Below are 25,147 nucleotides of genomic sequence, written 5' to 3'. Positions count from 1 at the left end.
ATATGAAAGAAATGTCAAAGAGAAAGAAAACCATAGAAGACAAAAAGAAAAGCCGCACTGGACATAGTACAAAGAACAGATTTTGAGGAAAGTATGTGAAGATACATGGTGAGCAAAACAAGCCAATGAAATAGAAACTAATAGACAATTTAAAAGGACTTTCAACATAAGCATAATCAGCATTCTCAAGGAAAACTGGCTCAAAAATGTTAATGTTCAATTCATTATATATTTTTATTCAAGGACAATGGCCCCTGTGAACAGTCTGAAATGTGAAAGACACCAGGAAATGCAGTCATGATCCCTACTAGATGACAGACTTCAGCTAAGCAGAAACTATGGCACAAGGCCTGGAAGTGAGCTCTGAATCCACCTAACTGTCGAACTAAAATGAAAGAGATTATGGTGGGGCGCCTGGGTGGCTCAGTAGGTTAAGCCTCTGCCTTCGGCTCAGGTCATGATTCCAGGGTTCTGTGATCAAGCCCCGCATCAGGCTCTCTGCTTAGCAGGGAACCTGCTTTCCTCTCTGCCTACTTGTGATCTCTCTCTCTCTCTGTCAAATAAATATAACAAATAAATAAAAAAGGAAAGAGATTATGGTTGCTCATCATAAATGTTATACTACATATACACATTAGAAATGTAAGTATTATAAAACCTGACAATATGTATTTTTTAAAACTATACAGCTTTTATTCATGATAAAATCAATAATGTAAACATTCCCAGAGCAGTTAGGCAGCAATTCACAAATCTTTGAAAAATATCTCATTTAGCTCTTGGGATGCATTAATGAATGATCCACCCACTTGTAAGCAAAATGATCCTTTGATGTCTTCTGCCTCGAGTCTGTCTTTTTGAATTGGCTGTTTTGCTTGGTTGGTTGGTTTTATTGTTGTGGTTGTTTGATATGGCTCAAAAAAAATTAAGGTGTAATATGGATATGTAATACTTCTGAAAGAAACCACTTCTGATCTTTTTTGGTTTCTTCAGGAAGAATATGGCCATCACTGAATTGAAGGTAATGAAAACTTCAGTCATTCACACCAAAGGTGACTCTGTCTAATTAGGATTCTCCCTCTCTAGTGGTCTTCTTCTAGTGTCTTTGGATACCAGCTTTCTCCTGGGTAACCGTGGACCTAGGAAATGAACTCCATTCCCAATGGTCAATTAAGTCAAATGCTACTCCAGCTGACAAAGAGCGAATGTCCAACCTTAGAAACATCATGTCATTTTGTATCGCTAATAGCCTTAGCATCTGATTTTTTTTTTCCTTAGTCTTGAATATTGTTGGAACCACTGAAACAGAGTTGTGTGGAAGGCAGACATCCCTGTGTTTCTGGCCTACTTCAATCTATACTTTGAGGAACTATTTTTCTCTCCCTACTTGGTTTCATAACTATATTTAATACTTGTTATGCATCATTAATTCTAGTTTAGGGATTATGGTGCTAAAAATAATAAAAATGAGTGTTTAAAATGGGCATGTTCAATTAACTAAAATGCCTTGTTTGGCAGCTGTTGTCTCCAAACTGTTTCAATCCATAATCCTAGGAAGTATAAGATTTGTGGGCCTTTCATATGTTTATTTACAGGTTATATGCACAAATGCCCCTATATTAATCTAGTATATACATTATAAGGCATAATATAGAAATTCTAAATAATTAAAGATAACACTATTTTATTTATTAATGACAAATGATTTTTGCTGTCACTAGAAATTATTAATACTAATAAAAATAATGTGACTTAATATACTTTATAATTTCCATACATCTCAATTTAATCTTTTGTGATTGAGCAATTTAATACTTGGTTTTAATGGCTGTCAGAGATACCTCATGAAAATATGTGGACCTAAGTGGGAAAAGGGCCTCATGACATTCAGTCTCTTAATTTATAATTCCATCTTCCAATAAGGGAAAGGCTCAGGGGTGTTTTGAGGGTTTAAAACAATTATTATTTTATTGTAATTGTGAACTGAAAGTCAGCTAGTATATATCTGTCTCTTCTGATATTAGTTGCTCTTGAAAGCTTACTAAAGTTATTGAATTTTTATAGCTTTAGGAATTGTGCTCTAAAACCACTGAAACTTTATAAGATTTTTTTCTAGTTGGTTAGGACATTCCCCTTTCAACTTATTGAACATGCAGATGTGAAGGGTTTCCGTAAGTGTCACACATCATTTTTTTAAAACAGAATCACACTTCCAATCACTCATTTTCAAAAATGCTCTCCTGGAAGCATAGATTTCTTTTGAGAAATAGTTTCTCATGCATTGTTAAAATACTGCTTCTATGGGACACCTGGGTGGCTCAGTGGGTTGAAGCCTCTGCCTTCAGCTCAGGTCATGATCCCAGCACCCTGGGATCGAGCCTGCATTGGGCTCTCTGCTCAGCGGGGAGCCTGCTTCCCCTCTCTCTCTGCCTGCCTCTCTGCCTACTTGTGATCTCTCTGTCAAATAAATAAATAAAATCTTTTAAAAAAAAAACAAAAACACTGCTTCTAGGGGCACCTGGATGGCTCAGTGGGTTAAAGCCTCTGCCTTCGGCTCAGATCATGATCCCAGGCTCCTGGGATTGAGCCCCACATTGGGCTCTCTGCCCAGCAGGGAACCTGCTTTCCTTCCTCTCTCTCTGCCTGCCTTTCTGCCTATTTGTGATCTCTGTCTTTCAAATAAATGGATGGAATCTTAAAAAAATAAATAAATAAATTCTATTAAAAAAAAACACTGCTTCTACAGGGAAGGGCTGTATTTAAATGTATTTTTCAAAAGTACACTTAAACTATGAGGTTGTACCTACTGAAACTGTTTGACATATAAAGGTCAGCCAACATGGACACTTGTCTTTTGTTAAAAGAAAAATGCAGTAACAATTCTCTATTCTTTCCTTCCGTGAAGAAGAAATACATTGATGCTCATTACTAATCATCACAAAGTATATACAAAGATGCTACCATATTTCAAAAGTCTCATTATTCTAGGATCAACTAAGTAATAGCGTCCTATAACATTCTGTCTAGGTCTGGCTTTAACTCCTTTGCTTTTCTTCAATAGCATGCTCGATAACTTGCTTACGAATATTGCAGTAAAAGAACTCATAAAGGTCATTGTTACTGACAGTGAGAGCAAATCCTTATTTCAAATGACCTGCCTGATAATTTCTATGGAGCAGGGATGGCTTCTAGTCAGATTTCATGAAATTATTTTTATCTCAAATGGGAACATCTATGTTCCTCCATCTATGTTCCTACTATCCACTCACTCTTTCTTCCTCTCTATCAGAAACTCAGAGGCCACATGACTACCCAGAGCAAAGAGGACACTTCTCAGTCTCTTCCCCCTTGAAACCAAGTCTAGGTCACTAGGATGTAAATAGGAACAATGGATAGCCCTAAGAGGAAGAGAATCTCTTCAACTCCCTTTCCTCTGACCTAAGCGGGAATCCAGATGTGATGGCTGAAATCTAAGCAGCCACCTTGCAGCAAGGGGAGACACCTAGTGTTGATGCAGCCTGAACAGTAAGAGGAAAGGTATCTGGGTCTTTCATGACCGTGTTGCCATCAAGTCAGCCCCAGACGGCCTGTATTCATGTGGGAGAAATACAGTGCTTTCTTTTTTTGAGTTTTGTGATTTGGGGTTTTTTGGTTCTTGTTGCAATAGGGACCACTAACAGATACACCTAGGAACAGCTGAGGAAGAGCTCACACAAAGACTCAGAGAAGACTCTGCTCTGCCGTCTTGTCACGTCAGCTCATGCTCGTGCTGTTTATATGACCTTCACCTGCAGCTTTCTAACAGAAACTACATTTAAGCCACTTGCCCATATTGTCAGGAGTTGTCTAAATAAAGGACGTAATACAACCATTATGTCTACTCTATCAGGGATGCATGAACTGTAACATTGATCAACAACTCTGAAAGCACATGAACAAGGGGACACCATGAAGCAACTTCCACTCTACAGACAACTTAAGACCCATGTGTAACCTGTGTCTGAACACAAGGGAACCAGCCTCCATGTTAAACATTAATAAAGCTTCAATTTTTTTTCTTGCTAAATATACATATACACAATGAAGTTCTACTTTTCCCCTTGCTCCTCTCCCACCCTTACCAACAAATATCTATACACATCTCCCTGGTCTGTAAGCACTCCACTATCAAGGGTATAGATGGAAAAATCTACATACCTAAGTGTTTGCCATAAGACTGGAAGCTTGTAAAATCAAATGACAAATGGAGGGGTGGGTATTTATAATGATTTTGGTGCCTTACCTGAATACATCCAGAACAGTCCTTTCTGATAACTTGGGAGCCACCTGCTTAAATGCTGTCTTGAAATCTTCCAAAGTTAAATACCCACGATCTATTTGAAATGAAAACATAAAACATTCACTTACTTCTATAAACCCTATTAACTGTTACCTCAACCATATTTGTGTGAAACTTTCTTATTCGAAGAAAAGGAGTAAATATAAGGTAATCTGAGATTGTCTCATCAGAAGAATTTAAGAATCTACTATCACTCTCCTTCAGTGCGGGCCCAGATGATCTCACAGGTCATTAACTGATTCTCTGAGTGCCACTGGGTTTCAAGTCTATGTGAGTTGCCAAAACAATTTATTCATCAAAATTCAGGGTTTTTTTCTTTCTTGGTATCAGAATGACAATATGCAAATGTTTAGAGGGAAAACATCAAAGCAACGAAGACGCTGACCCTGGACTCCACAAGTCTTTCCATCCTGTGTGTGATCTATGGGGCAGAGGGGGTTCAAAGCCACTTTTCTCAGCTATATCCAGTGTGAGAAAAAAGAGTTCTTTCCAATCACTTGTGGGTCAAAGTAGGAGTCAAAGGAAAAGGCCATACATTTCCCCACACCTTTGTAGGTGGCTCATGACCTATATCCCCATGTAGCCAGCCCTTTTGCTATTCCCATTATAATGTAGGCAAATCCTAAGTACAATTATGTAACTGTAAATATTATCTTATCCATGGTAAATGTCAAGAGTTTAAGACTGTGATAGAGGAAAAAAAATTTCATACCAACACCTAGGTAACAGCTAATGAATACAGTAAGATAATCTTCCAAGTATATTAGTTTATTTACTGAGAGTACTTAGCAACTTTTCTTAATAGCAGTTTTTAAAATATCAAAACAATTTAAAGATACTTAACAGTGCCTGTCAAAAGCTGTGAAGATGTGTCTTATTTCATTCCAATGGAGTCGAACTTCCTTCTTTTTTCTAACAATACTTAAAAACTCCTCAAGCAATATACCTAAAAGTTAGAAAAAACAATTTGCCAAAAGTGAACATCTTCCTCTTTAAGAAAAAACAAAAACATAAATGAAAAGTGATACATATCATGAACAAATTTTATCATTTTGATGAACAGTGCATATCCCTAAAGCTCTATAAAGTGAAAAAGACAGTTTACTAAATGCTAAATAGACCCAACCCTAGCAATGAAAGCAGAAACGATAGGCAGTTAGTTCACTGAGCTCTCCTAGGGGTTAAAGGAATGGTGACCTCGAAAAAGTGCAACACTCTTCCCTCTAAAAGATGGAACACACAGGTCTGAAACTCCTTATTAAAAAAGGTATCCTAATTTTTCTTTCCTTATGGTTCTTTGATTCCTTTTTTCCTAGCCATATGTCATTATGGTAGGTTTTTTTTTTTCCAACTGGGAGATGGGGGCGAAGAAGTAGTTTCTCAAAAGTCAATACCAATTGCACACCAGAGATAAAGGTGGAGAGAATATTCCATAAACAATAGAGCTGGCATCGTCCCCAGCCTTGGGTACACCCCACCACTACTCTGCAGCCTCGGGCTCTGCTTCCTGTGATTCTCATAATAAAAGAGCCCAGCGTGATCATATGAGGTTGGATACTGTGCTTACAATGTCTATTAAAATGAATTCTAATGTGATCTTTGTAGTAGGTTTAAAGAGGAGAGCCAAGAATTTAAACATTTTAGTGAACTGAGCCCGAAATATATAATATAAAAAGAGCAGTTCATTTTAGTAACTCAGAATTTCCATTACAAAATGGATCACTATTTTTAAAAATAGCCCCAAATCATACAATAACCATGGGCTAATTTTTAAGAACTTGCACTTTTGGTGAGGTAATATTGAGCTGTATACGTTCTGAAAATAGTTCCAATGGTTTTTTAAAAATAACAAAGAAAATACTTTTCTTAAGGGAACGTTTGTGCAATATTGGTAGGAATATAAATTGGTACAGCCACTGTGGAAAACAGTATGGTAGTTCCTCAAAGAATTTAACAGAACTACCACCTGACCCAGTAATTCCCCTTGTTGGTATTTATCCATGTTCACTGCATGAGGGTATTTATTTATACTAGCCAAGATATGGAAGCAACCTAAGTGTTCACCGATGATGGATGAATGGCTAAAGAAGGTGTGAAACACACACACACACACACAGAGGAATACTACTCAGTCATAAAAAAAGGAATGAGATCTTGCTATTCTCCACAACATGGATGGACCTGAAGGGTACTATACTAAATGAAATAAATCATAGAAAAATAACATGAATCCACACATTTAAAAAAAGCAAAACAAATGAATAAACAAAACAAAACAAAACTTGAGAGATACAGAGAACAGATCAGTAACTACCAGAGGGGAAAGGAGGGGAATGAGCAAAATGGGTGATAGGGATCAAAAGGTACAAACTTCCTGTTATCAAATAAATAGGTCATGGGAATGTAACGTACAGAATGGTGACTATAAATAATGTATTGCACATTTTAAAGTTACTAAGAGACTAGATCTTGAAAGTTCTCATCATAAGAAAAAACGATTTTGTAACTCCGCATGATCACAGGTGGTAACTAGACTTACTGTGGTGAGCATTTCACAATATAGACCCATATGGAATCATTTTGTTAAACACCTTAAACTAATATAAAGTCATATGTCAATTACACTTTACTAAAAATAGTTTGATTTCCCATGTTTTTCTTATTTGTCCGTTAAAGGTTTAGAAACTTTTAAGAGATTTTATTTATTTATTTGACAGACAGAGATCGCAAGTAGGCAGAGAGGCAGGCAGAGAGAGAGGAAGGGAAGCAGGCTCCCCACCACGCAGAGATCCAGATGCTGGCCAATCCCAGGACTCTGGAATCATGACCCGAGCTGAAGGCAGAGGCTTTAACCCACTGAGCCACCCAGGTGCCACTAGGTTTAGAAATTTTAAAAGTCAATCCATTTTTATGTTCAAATGTCCTTTTACAACTTTTTAGGACCCACTGTGTGCCACGCAGTTTTGAGCTCCGGAAATAGAGGGGAAAAGAGCACACACACACACACATACACACACACCAGTCCCAAGGGAGTTACCGTCTAGTGGGGGAGAGAATGATAGCCCAGGTGCACCAGCACATGTACATGTTAATTATAAATCACAGCATGTGGATGACAGAGAGAAGAAGAAGTTATAAAAGGATCACAAGAACCCTCCTACAGAGTAGATTCTGAGGAAAGAGTACTCTCTAAGGGGAGGGAATATTTAAGATAAGACCCATGACAAGAAGGTACTAACTGGCTAAAGGTGAGGAGGAAGAACATTCCAGGAAGCGGGGGGAAAAAAAGTTGGGAAGGCAGCTACATCTGTCCTAAGCAACAGGGCACACCTCCCAGCACTTCCCAGAGTGCCTGGCACAGGCTCAGTGAATGTGCTTTGTACGGAATTTGTGCCTGCAGCTTTCCCCCCCATTACAGCTAAAGATACACAGGGATGCGGCGCTGTTTTCATCTCGGCACCTTTGAGAACAGAGGATGTATCGAGACCACTTGCTGAGGATAAAATTGAAGTCTAGTCATGCCGTGTTCCTACAGGTTCAAATCTGTTAACTTTACTTTCAGGAACACCACAAGCTCATCAATTAGATAGCATCTAGATTAGTTGAAATTCCTGAATAATATATTCACTGATCTCTGCATGTCCTATGAGACCCTTTACCACCTCGCCCCAGTCTACTTTTCTGGCCTCCCTAGTAAACTTCCTGAGGCTTCCCCAAGGCAACAAACCCTTTCATACCTTTGGGCACATTGCCTGGAATGAGCTTCTCCTTTTTCTCCTATTGAAAGCTTACCTCTCCTTCCCTAGGCAACCAGTACATTGCCTCTTCTTTGAAGTCTTCCCTGATTTCTCCCAATTGAGTCCCTTTTCTGTGACCCACCAGCCCTCTGTGCATAACACAACTGATTTTCTTTTTGAATCTATTAGGTCCTATGGTAATTATTTGATCACACATCTACTAGGGAAGCACTGTATGAGGTTTGAGATTTTATTCCCAGCATCTGGCATCATACCAGGCACATAGTAGGCATGCAATACATATTCGTTGAATAAGTACATCAAGTAATAGAAAGATGTTATTTCTAGTTTTCAACAAAAAACATTAAAATGTGTGTTTTAAATGATCTCATAACTCTGTAAAACTAATGCCAAAAGGAGGTTACTTTCTATTCACCTAGCCAACAAAATAAACCATCATTTTAGAAACCCCAATTTCTTAATACATATGATACACTGAAAAACAAAATTCAGAGAGAAAAGAAATGCATGCATAATATTTGCTCTTCTCTTATCATTGCATTTGATTTAGGGAAATGATAAAAAACAGGACAATTCTATGGTTCAATATGCGATTCACACACACACACAGACACACACACACAGGAAGACATGAGTGTATTTACTTCTAAATTACATATTCAGAAAACTTATTGGTATTTGGAACTACAAAGCAGTTAGGTCTTTATTTCAGAATCCTGTGGGATAACAAGCAAATGTTCTTTAGTTTTTCCTAGGAGAAAATGTGGATTTCAATGGAATGTTTACTATCACTTAAAAAGGACAACAATCTAGGGGCGCCTGGGTGGCTCAGTGGGTTAGGCCTCTGCTTTCGGCTCAGGTCACGGTCTCGGGGTCTTGGGATTGAGCCCCACATTGGGTTCCCTGCTCAGCAGAGAGCCTGCTTCCCCCTCTATCTCTCTGCCTGCTGTTCTCCTTACTTGTGATCTCTCTGTGTCAAATAAGTAAAATCTTTAAAAAAAAAAAAAAAAAAAAAAAAAAAAAAGGGACAACAATCTAATAACACAAATAATTCCATAATGTAATCAAGTTCTTTTACACTATTTTCCCACAGGATCATATGCCTTATTTTTTGAAGCCAGTGTTCTAATGGTCCTCAAGTAATATTAAGCCATAAAAACACATCCCCACTGCTCCCTCCACCCCCACACCCTTAACTCGTCTTAATCTTGCACAGCAACATATATCCAAGTACAAGACCCTTTTCTACAAAGGGTAGAATTTCATTCAGCTTGGCTCTCACGCTCCAGTAGTACAACCACTTTCCAAAGCCAATGAATAATAGTTTGCTATTCCTAAAGCTCTGAAATGCAAACACACTAACGTAAGTTTCATAGATTCTGCTGCTCTTTAAGTGGCCTAGAAATACAGTTTCTACAACTAGCTCCCCCTGCTGTCACAATATTCAAACCAAAAATTACCTCTTCACAAAGACTCAATAATTCTATTGCCATCAGATTTCATACTCAATGACACATGCATTACCTGTTTCCACCCCTGGAGTGAAAGAATATGTTCAGAAAATTCTAATTTCAAATACAATGTTGGGTCTCCTATGTACATTGTTCCACTAATAACAGTTGCCTAAATCATTTTATTGTGGTTACACATTAGTATTGTGACATCAGGAACCACATAGACCTATATGTTACCAGAGTTTATTATTAATCTATCTACAAAAGGTGTTCAGAAATCACCTGGGTAGTTGGGACTCTACCAGTAGTTTGCAGACCCTTTTTTTTTTTTTTAACTGTAGCAAAGGTGGGGCTCTTTATAAAACAAGAAAGTCTGACTATAGAGGAAATGAAAGCAGAGCTCTTCTGTTGGAGCCAAGGGACACCATTCCCTGTCCAGCAATGTCTCTGGAAGGGCCCCCGCAGGACCTGGGATTGGGGACGGTACCTTAAAACCACTGGGACCAGTGATTTTACGAATCTTTCCCGACTGCAAATCTATGCATTTTCTATGCCATTGGAAAATGCTCCCTTCCATTTTATAACTACTCTTAGCAAAATGGACTCTTTCCATGTTCTATAATAAATATATATATTTGACTCTGCAAACCACTTAATATATGTGATATAGATATAACATGTACAGAGAAAGACTAGGAATGTTATCTTTCCTATTTTTTGTTTTGTTTCATTTTTAAGTAGTTTCCTAGGAGAATAATCATCTTTTACCACAAGGGTAGATATATTCAAAAAGTCCAATAAAACCATATAAATTTTTTGCTTGAAAGTTTCATTATGTATATTTTTTTGTGGTTCACAAAACCACTGACCCCAAGCTTCAGGGCAAGTGCACACAGAGAAATCCTCTTGAAAATGAAGTCGTCTAGTTTCTGACTATCACAGTGAGCTTAAATTAGAAACTGCAATAAACCTGGGGAGAGTGAAGGAGAAAACAATAAAAATGCCAAGTTATTTAGACTCTAAGTCTGGTCCTAGACTTAGGAGAAAAGGGAGGATTCACATTCATTGTGTGGTATATTAATTTCTTCCAGGGCTTGAAAATGCCTAAAAATGAGGTTTTAAAAGGATTAAGTGGCTTTTTAAAAGGTATAATGCAAGCCTTCTCTAGTATGAGAAATAAAATTCAGATTGTGACTTCTAGAGTCCATGAGGGGAAAAAGGGACAAAATGTGTTCCCGTAAAAAGATTATAAGGACAGAAGGCACAAGTGGCATCAACAATGATGGGATGTCCCCTACATTCATCTGTTTTCTCTCTTTTTGGGGGGGGGGGCATGCACGTGTGTGAGCAAGCACATGTGCCTGGAAGTGGGGAGGGCAGAGGGAGCCAATCTTAAGCAGGCTCCCAGCTGAGCACGGAATCCCACCCCGGGCTTGATACCACAACCCTGAGATCACAACCTGAACCAATACCACCCTGAGTGGGACATTTAACCGACTGAGCCACCCAGGCACCCCATCTGTTTTGTTTCTTAGCGTAAAAAAAAGAGAGAGAGACAAGCCATACAACAGACCCTTAACTATAAAGAACACAATGAGGGTTGACGGAGGGGAGGTGGATGGGGAGGCTGGGCTAGATGGGTGATAGGAATTAAGGACAGCACTTGTTATCATGAGCACTGGGAGTTGTTTGTAAGTGATGAATCACTAAATTCTACTCCTGAAATTAATATTACACTGTATTTTTTTTTAAGACTTTATTTGAGAGAGAGAGAGCACAAGCAGACAGAGTGGCAGGCAGAGGGAGAGGGAGAAGCAGACTCCCCGCTGAGCAGAGAGCCCAACACGGGGCTCTTGATCCCAGGACCCTGGGATCATGACCTGAGCCCAAGGCAGATGCTTAACTGGCTGAGCCACCTGTGCCCCACACTGTATGTTAACTACGGGAATTTACATAAAAACTTGAAACAAACAAAAACAATGGGGAGCTGTCACAGTAAAATGGATGAATAAATTCTGAGGACTAACATTTTTCTTCCAGCTTCCTGAATGAAAGTAAGGGAATAAAGAGAAAAGAATCTACCTTAATGGAAGAAATCAAGTTTTACTATATCACTGGGAGGAAAATGAAAAGAGTAAAACCAGGTTACAACAGAATAGAGAAATCTGAACCAATAAAACCTTACTTCTATCAAACATGGACAGGAATTGTTACTTTTTTTATTGTGCTCATAAGCCATCAGAGGCTCCTCTTCCCCTTGATAGTACAAAGTCCCAGTACCTTATTCTGGAATTTAAAGCTTCACTATTCCTTGTAGGCAGCGATCCTCAATCCCCCTTCTTAACACTCAGCTTCCATCAGATTAGCTTACTGTTGAACACAATTCATTTATAGCTAGGCGCTAGACTCCTTGCTGGTGCAAGAGGTAAACATATCCCAAGGAGGATGGATTCCATTTAGGGTAGGACCCATTACTAACAGTATGACAGCTGATAGCTTTGGATATGCAAATCTGGGGGTGGCGGGGCAGGGATCTGGGAGAAGTCCCAGCCTCTGAGGGTGGGCAGTGGGAGTAGAAGGTCTGAGAAAGTGCACAGAGGTAGGCTACAGACAGCCTGCAAAGAGAAGACAGTGCTAACTAGGCCTTTCCCATCACTAGCTGTGGAGAGGGAGGGAAAGAGCCCTTTTCTGTACTGTTAGCAAATGCCTCTGCATTTGACATGACACCAACGTTTACATGGACATGGAGCGTGGCGGGTAAGCATCATGCTGAGCTCTGCCTCCACACTGGCATGGCAAAGCACAGAAAGCACCAGGGGCTGCGGGACAAGCACACAAATGGCATCTGCCTTCATTCTTTTCACTAAGTCCTCTTCTTTGCCTCTCTAATTTTGCAAACCCTACCCATCCTTTCCCATCCACCTCTGGTCCATACCTCCTGGCATCTGGCCATAAATGAAGTGACAATACCTTTTTATCTTCCCTATCTTTGGTCAGTGTCTGTGTCTCCTAATTCTTTTCTACCCTACAGTGACACTTACTCAGCATCCTCTAAATGGGTAATGAAATAAATTAATTTAGGGGTGAATGGCCAATACTAACAAAATGGTCCCACGACTATGTTGCAGTATAAGATAAGCATAATGGGCATGCATTTTCTAATCACAGAAAAGAACTAAGAGATCCGTTGAAATCTGAAGTCAAATGAACCTTGCTAAACCCTCTATATTAGGGCTTTAGTTCCTTAGGTAGGAGCCCCAAACAAGAAAATATGTACAGCTAAAAAGGGTGTTTACAGAACTTAAAATACTAGAAAATGGACATTTACATTTAAATCTGGGAAAACAATACATTTCACAATCAACTACTTGGCTCAAAACAACTCAGATGAGATCGCAATAAATAAAAGTATACAAACCAATTGGCCATTAAGCTCTTCCACAAATTATTTTCCAATTGAATTAACGCTGGAGAGCATGACTGAGTCAAACAGTCCATAATCACTGTTACGATGAGCCAATCTCTTTGATTTTTTCCATTGTTTAAATTGGTTAAAAGTAAGTTCTTGGAAAGCCTTTCCTTCTTTATGCAAGTGAAATACGTTACTTGTTTTCAAAAGGTAATATGAAAACAGGAAGGGGGGAAAAAGCTGGATCTAATCACCTAGTGCAAAGAAAATTCTGAAGTACTTTGTTTTTTTCCGTAGACATATTTTATATGGATTTGGGATGAAAACACACCGACAGCTGTGAGGATTCAGTGGGGCAAAATTCATGCAGTTCTTACTCACAGCACTTGACTTACTTACTAAGCAAAAGTTCCATAAATCTTATTTGTTGTTATTCATATAAAATGCTCAATAACTGATCACACAGTGAAGTCAAATCATAGGATATCACCCATGGTTGTGGTCTTCCTTTGCCCCTCATGGAACTGCTGAGACATGGTTGGCATTAAACCACTGGCCTGCAATAGGAAAGTTTAAGGAAGAGCCTTACAAAATTCACTAGTGTATTTGCTGGACGGTTTGCGAACATCGATGGCCACTCATGAGCCTCTCTGCCATGTGATGTTGTGAAAGAAATATCCCAAATCAGGGATCAGGGAAAACTGTCTCTCTAGAAAAGAAGTTTCTATGGCATGGACGCGGATCACTGGACTGTCATTCCCTATTTGTTCTGGACATTAGGTAGCTCAGAAGCAGACCTGACATCAACCTCTAACAACAGTGGAGAACTTTCTGTGTACTGATCCACTCTGGACTTCAACTCATTGATGCAAGCTCCTGGGGGAGTGAACGCTGGTCTCAACCCTGTCACAATGACTAATATGACCCATGGCACTATTAAAATCAAGGGAAGGGTTTATCAAATGGTTGAGAGGGTGAGTTTGGAGATCAGAACACTGTGGTCTGCCTAAGTAGCTAGCTGGGCCACTCTAACTTAACCTCTCTGAGTTTCAGAAGGTTATAAACTTATAAAATGAGGATAATCTTGAGAGCATAGAGTCGTATTAAATTGAACAATTCATGCACAGTACTCATCATGGAGTCTGCACATGGTAAGCTTTCAGAAAGTCACAGCTGCAATTATCATCTATAATAAATATTGTAACACACGTATATGTATTTTGTAAACAAATAAAGAACCATCAAATGCCAGGATTGAGATATTAATATTCCTCTCTAGAGCCTAATTTCCTCATGTAAAAGAAGGGAACAAATAAGTTTTCTAGGTCTGTTCTAATTGCAAACTACTTCTGTTCTCTATATTTAGAGAATGTATGAACTGCATGACAGAGAACAAGGGTTATTAGGAAATACAACCCTTTAAAAGGGGTTGCATAGGCGCCTGGGTGGCTCAGTGGGTTAAGCCGCTGCCTTCGGCTCAGGTCGTGATCTCAGGGTCCTGGGATCAAGCCCCGAGTTGGGCTCTCTGCTCAGCAGGGAGCCTGCTTCCTCCTCTCGCTCTCTCTCTGCCTGCCTCTCTGCCTACTTGTGATCTCTCTCTGTCAAATAAATAAATAAAATCTTTAAAAAAATAAATAAATAAATAGATAGATAGATAAATAAATAAAAGGGGTTGTATAATACATATTAGGACCACCCAACAGTGATCTGCTGCTTCCTAAACAAGAGGCTTGATTTTTTCGTCTCCCACTAATATGATTTCTTGTTCTGAGTCCCTAAACAGTTTTGGCTGATACCTGCTTGCTAGACATTAAAATGTCTCCTTGCTATTTCTGGCTGCCCTCAAATTCTCTCAGTGTGTCTTTCCTGGGGACACTCTACTCTTGCTTCTAATGGCTTTGACTTCACTTTTCACTACTCTTAATTTTCACCAGGAAAATCTACAGAAACGACCTGACTTTTAGAGAGACCAGTAGCGAGGTAGGACCTGGGCACCCAGGTTTCAGTACTGTGTGAAGCGTGTGCCTGGTTAAGACTTTGCCAAATCAGGATCAATCCAGATGTAAGTCTGGACCTCACCCAGGAAGCTGGGCCTGCACAGAGAATCCTTTAGGGTGGCATGTGAGAGACCAGGCCTGGATATAGAAAGAGTCACAGATAGCTGGAGAACTGCCAGGTCATGCCTACCAAGAACTTTAAAAAAATGGGATTACTTGAATAAATAGCTTCCAGAAAGCCAAGGTCAACATTTTGGTGCTTCTTCAAGATCAAACCATTAGGAAGAGAGACCATTTGACAAAACATTTAAGCTGTGCATAAACCGTCTTCCTGCACAAAAAAAAATAACATGTAAAAGGTGACTCACATATGGAAAGAGTAAAAAGAAGGAGTTGATGGTCTGAAATTGATTCAGCAGTGAAGAGTTCTAACAGAAAAAAAATTACGTTAGCAGCAATCAGAGTTCGGCAGGGATTTCCTGCTAGGATAATTTTTTTGCTCTTTTGGGTACTTGTGGCCTTGAGTCTCCCTTTCAAGGGAACATGAATTAAAGCTAGTTGGAAAGGTCTGACTTTAAGTCTATTCCTTTAATCTTTAAGATAGTAATGCTCTGAGAAGATTCACTTGCCATTGATAACAAGACCAGAAGAAGAAGGAGAGGGGAAAAAAAGAAGAAAAGAAAGAGGGTAAAAAAAGAAGAGGAAGAGGAGAAAGGGAAAAGACTGGAAACTGTAGACGGAGGAGAGTCCTTTGACAAGAATTTTGGAGCCAGGCGCTAAGCACCTCCACTGTGATCTCATTACCCCCATTCTTTCCCTGAATTTCTCAGAGGACTAAGTTATTTTGTAACCTTTTGAAATATATATATATACACACACACACATAATTATTTATGCTTACTTGGAGCAGCCTTTTGCCACAAATCAGTTCTCACTCTATATCAGAATACACACACACACAAGAGAAACCTTTAGAAGATAGAAAACCTTCTGCCAGAATTTACCCTTCAAATTACCCATACAGGAGGAAAAAATCACATGAATGTAACACAGGCAGGGAAACCTTTTTATGAAGTCTTATTAAACATGAGATAACTCATGGTGGGGGGATCTTATGAAACTGAATGTAGGAAAAAGTTATGTGAGAGTCAATCTTGGCTCTACAATGGAGAATTCACTATACCTGTAAAAAATGTGGAAAACCGGCGCCTGGGTGGCTCAGTGGGTTAAAGCCTCTGCCTTCGGCTCAGGTCATGATCCCAGGGTCCTGGGATAGAGCCCTGCATTGGGCTCTCTGCTCAGCAGGGAGCCTGCCTCCCCTTCTCTCTCTGCCTGCCTCTCTGCCTACTTGTGATCTCTGTCTGTCAAATAAATAAATAAAGTCTTTAAAAAAAAAGTCACAACTAATTGAACATTACAGAAATATTTGAATATTCTGAAAGCATAAAAATTTTTTATAAAAAATTAAAAACCTGGGGAAATTCCACCAAGTTCGAGATTTTGTTAAAAACACATTCTTCTGCCAATAATTTGCTCTAAGAGTCATGGTTCACATGTGGTTCCAGACCTTGTATACAAAAGAGCAATCCAGTAAACTCCTTTGTAAATCTAACATTTATAAATAAAAAGATCTTTAGGGGCACCTGGCTGGCTCATTCAGAAGTGCCTGTGACTGTTAATCTTGTAGTCATGAGTTCAAGCCCCACATGGGATGTACAGATTACTTAAAGAAATAAAACTTTAAAAATAAAAGATTTAAAAAAAAAAAAAAGCCACACCAGTCAGAAAGAAACAGGAGCCAGCTTAAGGAAACACTCAATGACCAAGTCTGTGACAAAGTGAAAACTAAAATAATTAAATTAATAGAATGTAAATTATTAAAAACATAAAATTCATGGGTCCATGCTGATAATAAACAGAACGACTGATCAAGAAGGGAGGTCTCTTGCCCACAGTCAAGGGTTAACTGGAAAAAGCACTGGGCAGGGTGTCTGGGTGGCACAGCCAGCATCCTACTCTTGATTTTGGTTGGGGTCATGATTTTAGGGTCCTGTGACAAGAGTCCCAAGTCAGGCTGCATGCTCAGTGGAGAATCTGTGAGAGATCCTCTCTCCCTCTACCCCTCCCACTCATGCTCTCCCTCTTTCTTTCAAATAAATAAATCTTTTTGAAAAAAAGGTGGGGAAGAAGCACTGGGATTAGAAATCATTGCTTTGTATCCATTTTGGCAAAAACTGGGTCAGACAAGAATCACGGTTACCAAATCTAGGGGGAAATTTTGATGAGAAGCAAAATATTTGCAATGTCTTCAGTGCATCTCCACAGGCCGCTTTTTAGTTGCAAAGGAAGAAAAGATAAACAGAATACAATGGAGAAACTGGATAACATCTTGATCAGTGATAAAAATTAATAGCATCTATGAGAGACAGGTGGATATTAGGTTCCTCCAGACATGATACCTGGAGAGAGACAGGTCACTTAAACAGCATTCTGGCTCAGAATGCTTAACTTCAACCTAATTACAGAGAAGCATTAGGCAAACACAAAACAAGAACCATTCTTATAAAACAAACACTGAGAGCTGGGTTATTTCCTCATAAATATCAATGTGTTTTTTTTTTTTTTAAAGATTTATTTGATTGAGACACAGCAAGACAGGGAACCCAGCAGAAGGAGTGGGAAAGAGAGAAGCAGCCTCCCCGGGGAGCAGGGAGCCTGATGCAGCCTGATGCAGGACCCGGAGCTGAAGGCAGACACTTAACAACTGAGCCACCCACGTGCCTCAAATATCAATGTTATAAAAAAGGCCAAAAAAAAAAAAAGTCTACAATTTTTTGAACTTTATAGTCCTTCTAAACTTAAACAGTCCTTTTAAAGTATTCCAGTTTAAAGGAGGCTAAAGAAACTTGGCATTAAAGACTAATTCCTGTATTAAATTCTGTTATTAAGGATACTATCAGATCAAGTGATGACACTGGAATATAAACAGTAAATTAGATTAAAAATATAGTACCATTATAAGCTTATGAAGTTGGTAAGTTTGCTGGGGTTTGGGCGCCTGGGTGGCTCAGTTGGCTGGGTGACTGCCTTCGGCTCGGGTCATGATCCTGGAGTCCCAGGACTGAGTCCGACATTAGGCTCCCTGCTTGGCAGGGAATCTGCTTCTCCAGTTGACCTCTCTCCTCTCGTGTTCTCTGTGTCTCTCTCTCTCTCATTCTCTCTCTCTCTCTCTCAGATAAATTAATAAAATCTTTAAAAAAAAAAAAAGTTTGCTGGGGTTTTAGGTTCAGTGCAGTAAGAGGAGGTGGCAGCGGTAGGAGGGGCCCAAAGGGTAAGATGTTAACAAGTGCATCTGGGTAAAGAGTACACAGCTCTTCTCAGTATCATTTTATTTTGCAACTTTCTGTAAGTTCTAAATTATCCACCACCACCACTACCCTGCCAAAAAAGGTAATTTTTAAAAAGCCAGTCAAAGCATGCTCTGGACTCTATCTCCAAAACCAACAGTTATTCCCATCTCTCTCATCTTCCTTTCTAAAGCATTCTGCTAAGTTCAGACACATCTTTAAGTGCAAAAAACAAAACAAAACTGCTCTCGACCCCCAGCCACTCTGGCCCTACTACAATGATGAAGTTCTAGAACATAGGTGAGGTTCGGTGGGGTGAGGTCTGGAACTAATGACCAAGAAAGAATTCTTGAGACATCTTTGGTGCAAAATGGTGATTTATTAAAGCGCGGGGACAGGACCCGTGGGCAGGAAGTGCTGCTGCCCCGGGGATGTGAGGAGTGGTCTATTATATACTTGTAAGTTGGGAGGGGGTTAGGGATGGCGTAAGTCTCTAAGGAATTTTGGAAACAAGGTTTCTAGGACCTTGAGGGGTTAGCTATTATCTGGGGAAAAGGTTATTCAATACCAGTAATAAAACCTTCTCTGAGACCCTTTAGATGTATATCAGTGGGCCATATGCTTAGGAATGATTGTAGACACTATCTTGGAGGTTTAGAGATAAAGTTTCCAAAGGAATTATTCAAGTAGACTTTCAGGATCCTGGTTGGAGGTAGGGGTCAGTCAGGCTAGGATTGTCCCTTGCCCTTAACAAAGCCTCAAAATGAGGGTAGTTGAGTCCCTAGAGGAGGGTCATTCTGCCTGTTTCAAGGGCTTGTCAGTAGGTAAGGAAATCTAATAATTTTCTTCTGCCTCTGTTTCCCACATCAACAAGACTTCTCTACTACTTCAGCCTGGCCTCTGCCCTCATTGCTCTTGCTAAATCAGTAAACACATCGAGTCGCCAACTCCAACAGATAAATATTCAGTAACTACCCACCTGACCTTTCAACAGTGTTGACCACAGCCTCTTCCTTGAAAGAATCGGCTTCTCCTCACTTTTGATCAGACACCCCTGATCTTCCTCCTGCCCCTCCATCCCTCTAAATCTTCTGCCACTTCCTAACTCTCTCTTGGACTTCTCGAGATTGATGTTCTTAAGATTTTCAGTCCACTCTGTCTCACTAGGTGGTCTCTCATCCACCCCATGGTCTCAAAAACCATCTACATGCCAATGACTCCCAAATTTCTTTCTCCAGCCCACAGCTTTCCTCTGAATTCTGCAGAGTGCCTGACATCGCTGATTCAAAGGTCTCCCCACCCCGTCTTTCCATTTCAGTGAGTGCCGCTTCCGTTCATCTAAATCAGAAAATCCCCACCATCAGCTGGCTGTTGACATTCCAAGCAAGATTTTTCTTTATGGTTTTCAATGGTTTAAAACTGCCCTACAATAAACATATGTACTTATGAATGCATTAAAGAACTTAAACCTCTTTCCTTGAAACAGAACAAAACGAAGATGTGCTTTATCATCACTATGTTTGTTCTTAATTTTCGCTTTATGAATGTCTAAAAATTAATTTTAAGTTTCGTATTACCGGAAGCATTTGGATTTACTGAAGACATCGCGAAATCAGCTTCAATCTAGAAAAGAAGAAAGAATGGCACATGTAATTTCATCAAATGTTTTCACAGTGCAGGTTCTTAATTCCTCAGGTGTGGGGAAAGATTGTATTTTATGAGAAGCCAACTGTCTTGACTTCAGCAGACAAGTAATATCACAGGACAGCTGCAATAGTCATTTTATTCTTCCGTCTCTATCTAGGGTAGGGGGAGGGTGAAACAGGTGATGGGGATTAAGGAGGGCATTTGTTTTGTGAGGAGTACTGAGTGTTGTATGGAACTGTTGAATCATTACACTGTACACCTGAAACTAATATTACATTGTGTTAACTCACTGGGATCTAAATAAAAACTTAAAAAAAAAAAGTGGTATTGAAGCAAAAAATATCCCTGTATCTGTAAGATACAATATGCTAATCTGCTACAGACTCTAAAAGCCACCAACTGTTCCATTGACCCAAACAGTTGAAGCATATATAATCAATTATATATAACATAATCATATGCTGTCACACATGCAGCATAACCTAAAAGGTAATCTTTCTATTTCTGACAAATACAAGTGATTATTGCAATGAGCTTGATGGCTTTATTTTTGAACTTTTTTCCTGTTTATAAAAGTAACATGATGTAGAAAACTGTAGAAAAATATAAAAAATTAATGAAGCACATCTTTAAAAACAGTCACCCAGTAAGAACTACTATTAATATTTTGGCCTAGTTGGCATTTTTCCCCCCTATGGCTTTTTTTTTTTTTCAAGATTATTTATTTATTTATTTGACAGAGAGAGATCACAAGTAGGCAGAGAGGCAGGCAGAGAGAGAGAGAGGAGGAAGCAGGCTCCCTGCTAAGCAGAGAGCCCGATGCGGGACTCGATCCCAGGACCCTGAGATCATGACCTGAGCCGAAGGCAGCGGCTTTACCCACTGAGCCACCCAGGCGCCCCCCCCATGGCTTTTTAAACATATTTCAGAATACATCCTCTATACGGTTTGGGAAACTGCTTTCACTATGTATTAAAATACGAGCATTTTCCTCTATGGTTACAGGGCCTAATAAACACTATGGAATTAGAAACTTGGCAACACCTGACACAGTTTCTCTACTTTGGATTCCATGTCCTGCACTTTCCAGGTTCCTTTTGCCCCTGTCTGGGGGCTCCTGTTGCCCTCTTCTTCGTGGAGCCCCTGGTTCCCCTGAGATGTTGGTACCCACCAGTGGTATACGCTCTCAGTACATGCTGCATACTGTCCTCAGGCAACGCCACTCAGTCTCTTGCTCTGAGCTCACCTGTAAACAGAGGCGTCCAGAATCTGTCTCCGGCCCTTACCTCTCAATTCCTCACCTGGTTCCAGATTCCTGCATTTACAAGGGGCAGCATAATCTGAGAGCAGATCGTTACCACCAGCACACTGTTCACTGAGTGACTTCACTTGGGATGTCCACAGCCTCCTTAGACTTAATGTGACTCACAAACTCACTGACTTTCCTCCAAGCCTGCTCCTCAGTTTCTCTACTTGGTGGTATTTACTATTGCTGCAGGCCTAGTTTCACAACCCTCTCTCATGGCCAACCACATCTAATCACCAGGGCATAACATCTCCCAACACCACAAAGTGCTTCTGGATACTTCGTCATCAGTGGAGGCTAGCTAGCTCTTCTAGTCTAAGTGATGCCTAAACTCCTACTTTCCACTAGAATTAGATGACCCTTTTCCTTGACCCCTATGCTTTGGGTTCTTCCTGTTCTTCTCCATGTTAGTATTTATCACAGAGTTTTTATAAGTCTCTCTACACTAAATTGTGAACTGCTTCGCAATAGGGGCTGTATACTATTCATCTTTATATCACTAGCCACTAGCAAGTGTTCATTTTATTACATGGGAACACTTCATAAATTGCATTGTGTAAAAACCATTGCATGAGTGTTTAAATTATTTATTACATGTCGTGCATTCAGTAAATATTTCATCTGCTCGGAAGCAATATTCGAAAATAAAATCCCAGAGGTGTCGGCTGGTTCAGATGGTGGAGTACGCAGCTCTTGATCTTGCGGTTGTGAGTTTAAGCCCCATGTTGGATACAGAGATTAATTAAAAATGAAAACTTTAAAAATAAATAAAACCCCAAACCTCAACCTACTATAAAAGTAAATATCTGTTACATTTCACAGAGAGTATACATTGTCATTTATTGAACACATGTTCCCATGCAAATGATTGACAGGTTTACAGATGATTTGCTTTCACTTTACTGTTTAGTGATCTGCAGTCAGATAATTCGATTAAAAAATGAAATCCAGGGGCACCTGGGTGGCTCAGTGGGTTAACGCCTCTGCCTTCAGCTCAGGTCATGATCTCAGGTCCTGGGATCGAGTCCCACGTTGGGTTCTCTACTCAACGGGGAGCCTGCTTCCCCCTCTCTCTCTGCCTGCCTCTCTGCCTACTTGTGATCTCTCTCTCTTTCTCTGCCAAATAAATAAATAAAATCTTTAAAAATAAAATGAAACCCAAAACCTCAGCCAGGTATGAGAATAAAAGTAAAAATCTGTTAAATCTCGTGGACTGTACAGTGTCTTACCACATCCCTGTACTTTTCATTCAGTTCCTCACCTGTATTCTAAAATTAAAGCCAATTAAGTAGATTCAGGGATGATAAAAGCAGAATGAAATGAGCTATCCTTCCAGCTGAACACAGGTTAAATACAATGCTTCAGAGGCCGGATCCATTTAGCTGACTTGTTTTAGAATTCTAGCTGAAATGAGTGCAGGTGAATGTAAGAGCCACAGTTACTGGGGGTCCACCCTATTTCTCCGCACTCCACAACCAATATCTCAGGACCAAGCATTTGCTAGGAGGTGAACCACTTTGAGCCTACCTGGTCCATTCATGGGACATATTTGTGGTAACAGAACTTATTTACCGTGAGGTTGTGATACATTGAAGCATAATGAGGGACAGAGAAGTGAGACATCAAATGGTTCCTGGCTTTGCTGGGCATGAGGAATAGCAGCGGCCAAGCTGGTTTAAGGAGAGAACAAGGGAGGGCATTCCAGGCAGAGCCTTCCATTTGATGGCTGCAACTGAATTTCTTTTTTTTTTTCTTTAAGATTTTATTTATTTATTTGACAGAGAGAGATCATATGTAGGCAGAGAGGCAGGCAGAGAGAGAGGAGGAAGCAGGCTCCCTGCTGAGCAGAGAGACCGATATGGGACTCGATCCCAGGACCCTGAGATCATGACCTGAGCCACCCAGGCGCCCCTGCAACTGAATTTCTTAAAGCTGGATGAGATCTTGTCTCTGATTAATTCCAGTTCAGCATCTTAACAAAAGGGATCCATTTCTAGAATCAACATAACAAGGGGAGCAGGAAATCTGTCCCCCTAAAGCAAGCCGCTCCTTGAAGCTCAGCTTGACCCTCCTTATTAGTGACTTAGTGCAAACTCTTCCGAAGAATAATATCCAACAAAATTTCAAATGTACCTAGCAATTGTACTTCCAGGAATTTATTCCATAGATAAACATCCACAAGTATAGATATACATATAAAAGGATGCTCAACACAACAATGTTTGTAAGAATGAAAACTAATGGAGGCAATCTAAATGACCGAAGACTCTAAACTAGCTAAAGAGAATACTATGCAAACCACTTTTAAAACGTGGTCATGTGTACTTTTGTGATCATTGTTAAGTGAAAAAAAGCAAATAAAATAGGTATACTATGTACCCACTTATGTGTTTAATAGAATGCTAGGTATGTTTGTTATACATAGGAAATTCTGGAAAGACACAAAATTATTAATAATGGTAACCCCTGAGGAGTGGGACTCTGGTAGCAAAGGAAGGGATTTTACATTAAACTTTATACTTTTTCCAGACTGTCTGAATTTTTTGCCTGTGGAAATGTATTAGTTTTATAATTTAAATGAATTCCTGTTACCAATACCCCCGTCCGAGCCTTCCCTCTTGACACCTCCTTAGCATCTTGCATTTATTATAAGCCCAGTGGTGAGAAAGGTTTCATAAACTCTAATTCACCCTGAGTTAGGTTCTTATAAAGAGTAAAATTCACGGGGTGCCTGGGTGTCTCAGACAGTTAAGCTGCTGCCTTCAGCTCAGGTCATGATCTCTGGATCTTGGGATTGAGCCCGCATGGGGCTCTTTGCTCAGCAGGGAGCCTGCTCTCTCTCTCTTCCTCTCTCTTCCTGCCTCTCTGCCTACTTGTGATCTTTCTCTGCCAAATAAATAAATAAAATCTTAAAAAAAAAAAAAGTAAAATTCAGCACTGGACACATCTCTGAAATAGCTCTGAGAGACAGTGATTTTAAACATCCTAAACTAGACACTGCACTTGACTTAAAATCCACCCACTCTTTTATTGTCTGCCCCATTCCCAAAAAGATGAAGAAAGCTCTACCTTGGAGGGCTTGTACCCAAACAGCATTATGACAGCAACTTTAAAGTCCTCTCTGCTTAGATAGCCCTTGTTATCTTCATCGCATGCTTTAAATACCTAAAGAACATTAAATAGCTTCAGTTAGCCGAAACCGTTTGTTCTATTACTTTTATTATTCGTTTATATTAAATTTAGACCTCCAAAATCCAAAACTTAGCTGAGCAAGAGGGCTCGGAATTGGGAGTTGCATTAACCTAATTTTACTTCTCAAGAATTTTTCTTGTGCTAAAACTTACCACCACCACCCCCGAAATGCGCAAACGACTTAATCGTTAGACTGACGCAAATTCCTTTAAACCAGTGGGATAAATTCTACCCAAAATTCCGTCCTAGAATTAGGAAGGTGAGACAGATAGAAGGTTAGATAGAGGTTATTATTAATAAACTATGGAGCGGGTTAAAGAAGGGACTTGGAAGTTGCCAGAACACCGGACAGAGAGCGAGAAGCCGTGCAGCCCTCGGCTCAGTCATTAACCACGGGTCTTTGGAAGGACAGTGCAGTCCTTGCCAGTGCAACAGAGCTGAGTGAGACCCGGGCAGGCGACAGAAACAGGAGCCCTAGGTCAAGTTCGAGTCGAGAATCAGCCCTCCGGACACCTACTTCCACCCATTTCTTGTGTTCTGAGGGGCTGGCTTCCCACGTCCATGGCCGGGCCCCAGCCTCGGAGAAAAACATCGCGACCATCACAACCGAAAGGAACTGCAGAACACAACACCTGCGCGGCCAAAGCCCGGTTGCCTCTGAGTGCCTCACTGCAACTAAGGAAGCTGAACTTGGCCGG

At 40.0% G+C, this 25,147-nt stretch overlaps 1 protein-coding gene across 5 annotated transcripts in view; it reads right to left on the bottom strand.

The window, feature by feature from the left end:
• The window catches only part of EFCAB11 (EF-hand calcium binding domain 11), a 139,251-nt gene extending 114,104 nt beyond the window's left edge, over positions 1–25,147 (bottom strand). For 2 of the 5 annotated variants that reach the window (XM_004739072.3, XM_004739075.3), the window contains exons 1-5: positions 24,967–25,145; positions 24,327–24,422; positions 19,882–19,927; positions 5,184–5,285; positions 4,283–4,373 (exon numbers count right to left, since the gene is read on the bottom strand). In XM_004739072.3, coding sequence (XP_004739129.1) covers positions 4,283–4,373; positions 5,184–5,285; positions 19,882–19,927; positions 24,327–24,422; positions 24,967–25,050 — 419 coding nt within the window. In that variant the 5' untranslated portion in view covers positions 25,051–25,145. Of the gene's footprint in view, positions 1–4,282; positions 4,374–5,183; positions 5,286–19,881; positions 19,928–24,326; positions 24,423–24,966 lie in introns of all 5 variants that reach the window. The other 3 variants (XM_013057697.2, XM_004739076.3, XM_045071363.1) reach the window with 3 other exon arrangements.

This window comes from Mustela putorius, unplaced genomic scaffold, assembly GCF_011764305.1.
Source record: "Mustela putorius furo isolate JIRA1106 unplaced genomic scaffold, ASM1176430v1.1 tig00000129_pilon_pilon_pilon, whole genome shotgun sequence".
Lineage (NCBI taxonomy): Eukaryota > Metazoa > Chordata > Mammalia > Carnivora > Mustelidae > Mustela > Mustela putorius.
The sequence above is the reverse complement of the archived record's forward strand: the minus strand, read 5'-3'. Positions and strand labels throughout refer to the sequence as shown.